Below are 4,164 nucleotides of genomic sequence, written 5' to 3' on the forward strand. Positions count from 1 at the left end.
TGAAAACCCAGATTACTGCAATTAATTGATTGTACAATGTAAAGTAGCTTTAAGAAAATAAGAGATTATATCTTTCCTAAGTAACAGTCCATGTGGGTGTTCTTGGTGGTGCGTATCTCTCCTGGACATGGAGAACTAGGGATTCAGGCTCATCACCCTTCATGGGACTTCATCATCCCATCCAGCATCCTCCACATCTGAATACATTTGGCACAACAGAGAGTAGAGGAAGCCCAGCACTGGTTCACATAAGTGGATTGGCTAGAATTCACTCATATGACCAAATCTCAACAGAAGGGAATCTGGGAAATGTAGTCTAGTTGAATGTTCAAAGAGAAGAGAATAGTATGGATTTGGACAAGCAGCTTGCCAACTGTCATAGTTAGTAGTCTTAAAATGCAAGATGGGACAAAGAGGAACCTGCAATGGAGCAGTGAAGGGAGAACTAATGATATTTCAGTTAGAAGAGTAAGATGGTGTGAGCCAAAGCACTGAGACATGAAGTATAAAGGCAGAATGACATAGACATTATAGTAAAACAAGAATCAAAATAACCAAGGCACTGATAAGAGCTAAATTGGGAGATTTTTCTTGTGAGTATCCTACATGTAGGGAATACAATAAACCAGGATTCACTCATGCAATATGGAGGGAAAGCTTATTGGTATTTGCAATGAACAACACTTATCCATTATCATTCTGGAGAAGTTAAAAATAAACAATATATGATATTCCACTTTCCAAAATCTTGCATTCTTCTTAGACTAAATATATACCAAGTGGGGTGGCGAGACATGTTGTCCAGATGATTGGACATGAAAATATGGGAAGAGGAGACCAGGCCTGCCAAACTAGACTTGTGAGCTTATTAAACAGTTTTTGTAGGTACTGTGGAGTTGCATGAGTCACAATGCAAAATAACTAAGAACAGAAAGAAGTCTGAAGAGAAAAGCATAGTGATTCTGTCTATTTGAGGGCTTGTCAGATATAAAACATCTTAAAGGAAGTGGTGAAATATAAAAGAATCAAAATAATACCATTTTGTTCTGACCTGACTCCATTTTATGTTTGCTTAAAATGTTTTCTTTTCAGCCTCCTGACAGCTGTATGTATGTTGACAGTAGAGTAGGACCTTCCCACGGCCCTGACTATAGCCCTCATATATAACAAAAATGACTCTGAAATGTATAATCAAAACAATTCTCTCATGTAATCAAAATATCTGTCTCAACAAAGTCTTTTCTCACCTACATCCTTGTGGTTTTGGTGGTTTTTGTTTTTATAAACGCTGTGCTTCCACAATTCAAGTGCTGGGAGTTCTTTGAGGCACTTGCCGGCTCCCAGTCGCTTGCCTGTCTTGCTCACTAAAGGATTTTTTTCCCTTTCAATGTTGCTCAATAAGCATGGTGGTCTGTAATTCTCACACACTCTGTAACAACAGCAAAAGTCTATTTCCAAAATGAGACACCAAGGGAGAAAATTCACTGGTTTATTTTGGTGGAATCTAAACCCAGTGATCCTTGTGATTTACAATCTCCCAATGCCCCTACAGACCCATTACCTTATGGGGTCTGGGATCACTCTTTGTTTGGTCATAGAACAATTCCACATTTCCAGGCCCATCTATCTACTAACTGATCCATGGCCTGGAGAAATTAGTCCAAAACTCCAAAGGCCGTCTGTTCCTTATCATATATAATAAAATCAGTGTGTGATTCTGGCTTCTCCATTAAATTATCAGGTCCTTGAGAGCAGGGACTATGTCTTATCCACTGAATGAATGAATGAATGAATGAATGAACTGTATTTGGCACATATTTTGATTTTTCCATAAGGTCTAATATAGACTCTAGACCATGGAATATGAGATCTAATTATGAAATGATTGAGTCTTGAGAGTTTAGGGTGTGCTGATAGGGGAGGATGAGCACTTCTGATTCACACGTTGCTCACTTCTCAGACATGAGTGTCTGGGGTGAATGTCAATTAGTCCCAGAGACCAACAGAAATGTTTCTTCAAAGTTTGAATATCTCTGGATTTTATGAAGGCAGGCATTGAGAAAGCAGATCACTGGAGTGAGAAGTGCTGCATACAGAAGATCATAATGCACAGTAATGGCACTAATAATTCTGGACTCTTCTTGTCTTTCATGTTGAAGGAACCATGAAAGAAGAAAACCAGTCTTCTACCATGGAGTTCATCCTCTTGGGAGTCACAGGTCAGCAGGAACAGGAGGATTTCTTCTTCATCCTCTTCCTGTTCATTTACCCCATCACAGTCGTGGGAAACTTACTCATCATCCTCGCTATTCTCTCTGACAGTCACCTCCACAACCCCATGTATTTCCTCCTGGCCAACCTCTCCTTTGTCGACATCTTCTTCTCCTCTGTAACCATCCCTAAGATGCTGGCCAATCATCTCCTGGGCAGCAAAGCCATCTCCTTTGGGGGATGCCTGACACAGATGTATTTCATGATAGCTTTAGCCAACACAGACAGCTACATGCTGGCGGCCATGGCATATGATCGAGCAGTGGCCATCAGCCGCCCTCTTCATTATACAACCATCATGAGTCCAAGGTCTTGCATCCTGCTGGTGGTTGCATCCTGGGTGATTGGAAATGCCAATGCCCTTCCTCACACTCTGCTCACAGCTGGTCTGTCCTTCTGTGGTAGCAAGGAAGTGGCCAACTTCTACTGTGACATTTCCCCCTTGCTCAAGCTGTCCTGTTCTGACATACACTTGAACGTGAAGATGATGTACCTAGGGGTTGCTGTTTTCTCTGTGCCATTACTGTGCATCGTTGTCTCCTATGTTCGTGTCTTTTCCACGGTCCTCCGTGTTCCATCTACGAAGGGTGTACGCAAAGCCTTCTCCACCTGTGGGTCTCACCTCACAGTTGTTTCCTTGTACTATGGGACAGTCATGGGCATGTATTTCCGACCTCTGACCAGTTATAGCCTAAAGGATGCTGTGCTTGCTGTGATGTACATGACAGTGACCCCGATGTTAAATCCTTTCATCTACAGTCTGAGAAACCAAGACATGAAGGCTGCTCTGAAGAAACTCTTTCAGAGAAGAAGCTCTTCATAACCAATGTGAGGTCATATACTGCATACAGTGCTCACCACTGGGAGGAACTTGGAAATCTACCTCCAGTATATCTTCTTCTATAGAGAAGTTCTGCCTTGGAACTTTGCAGCCTTAAATTCCTAGTTTCAGAAATCTTGTGACATTTGATAAAACAATTTATGAAAATCATCACTTTGACCACATTTATGTTCCTTTTGGCAGAGCAGCAGCACCGCTATGGGGTTCATGTTTCACCTATACAACTGACTAGCAGAGTAAAGTTGGAAAAGTGTGAGCCTCGGCTTTTATATATACATATTGGTATCCTAATATCAGTCCTGCCTGTGTCACAGGGTGTGATCACCTCAGCTCATGCTTTGAAGACTTCAGGTCACCATTTGCCTGTCAATTTTTATTTGATTAATGTGCTTGATAATATGATTAGGTATAATCCTGCCTACTAAGCTTGCAAGCCTCCTGGGGCAGGAGCTATGTTCACATGTAACTATATCTTCACAATCTTGGTCACCTAAAGTGCATCCAGTAAACAAGGGCAAACTTGGAATGGATGAATGATAAGATTGTCTCTCATGCATAGTCTGATAATGATTAGAGATAACTGGACTGGACATGATTTATCCATCCTTAAAATCTTTCAGCAATCTGGTAATATACTTTTGTGCTTCCTTCATATTTGATTAAAACAGACTGTCTCTTAAGATCATAAGGTTTTTTTTCTAAAAGGTCTCTACACCTTAAAATAATAATTATTCTCATTTAATTAATTAATATAGTGCTGGTATAATAAATTGCTGCCATAATTCATGACAACATGAAATGAAGGTACACTGACCAAAAAAAGATGCCATATAATAAATGAAAAACATAGAGAAATATAAGAAAACCATCCGTGATAGTGTAAAACCCCAAGGCTCAGCAAGAAGGTCTTTGCACACCAGGCCCCATAGGGCAGAGGAGGGAAAATAGAGATGGACAGGGACAGAGGGAGTAATATGCCAAGCCAGATGCTCCACAGGATCTCTAAGTTTACTAAAAGAGGAATCAATCTGGAATTAGCAGTTGAGGAATAA

The 4,164-nt window shown here is 40.7% G+C and overlaps 1 protein-coding gene across 1 annotated transcript; it reads left to right on the forward strand.

Moving 5' to 3' along the window:
• The first annotated feature begins 2,164 nt into the window (after positions 1 to 2,164).
• LOC107155169 (olfactory receptor 1A1) lies at positions 2,165 to 3,094 on the forward strand. The gene has a single exon (XM_015500957.1). It carries the CDS (start codon positions 2,165 to 2,167, stop codon positions 3,092 to 3,094), a length of 930 nt encoding a protein of 309 aa, XP_015356443.1.
• Positions 3,095 to 4,164: the final 1,070 nt, after the last annotated feature.

This window comes from Marmota marmota, unplaced genomic scaffold (genome assembly GCF_001458135.2).
Source record: "Marmota marmota marmota unplaced genomic scaffold, marMar, whole genome shotgun sequence".
Classification (NCBI taxonomy): Eukaryota; Metazoa; Chordata; class Mammalia; order Rodentia; family Sciuridae; genus Marmota; species Marmota marmota.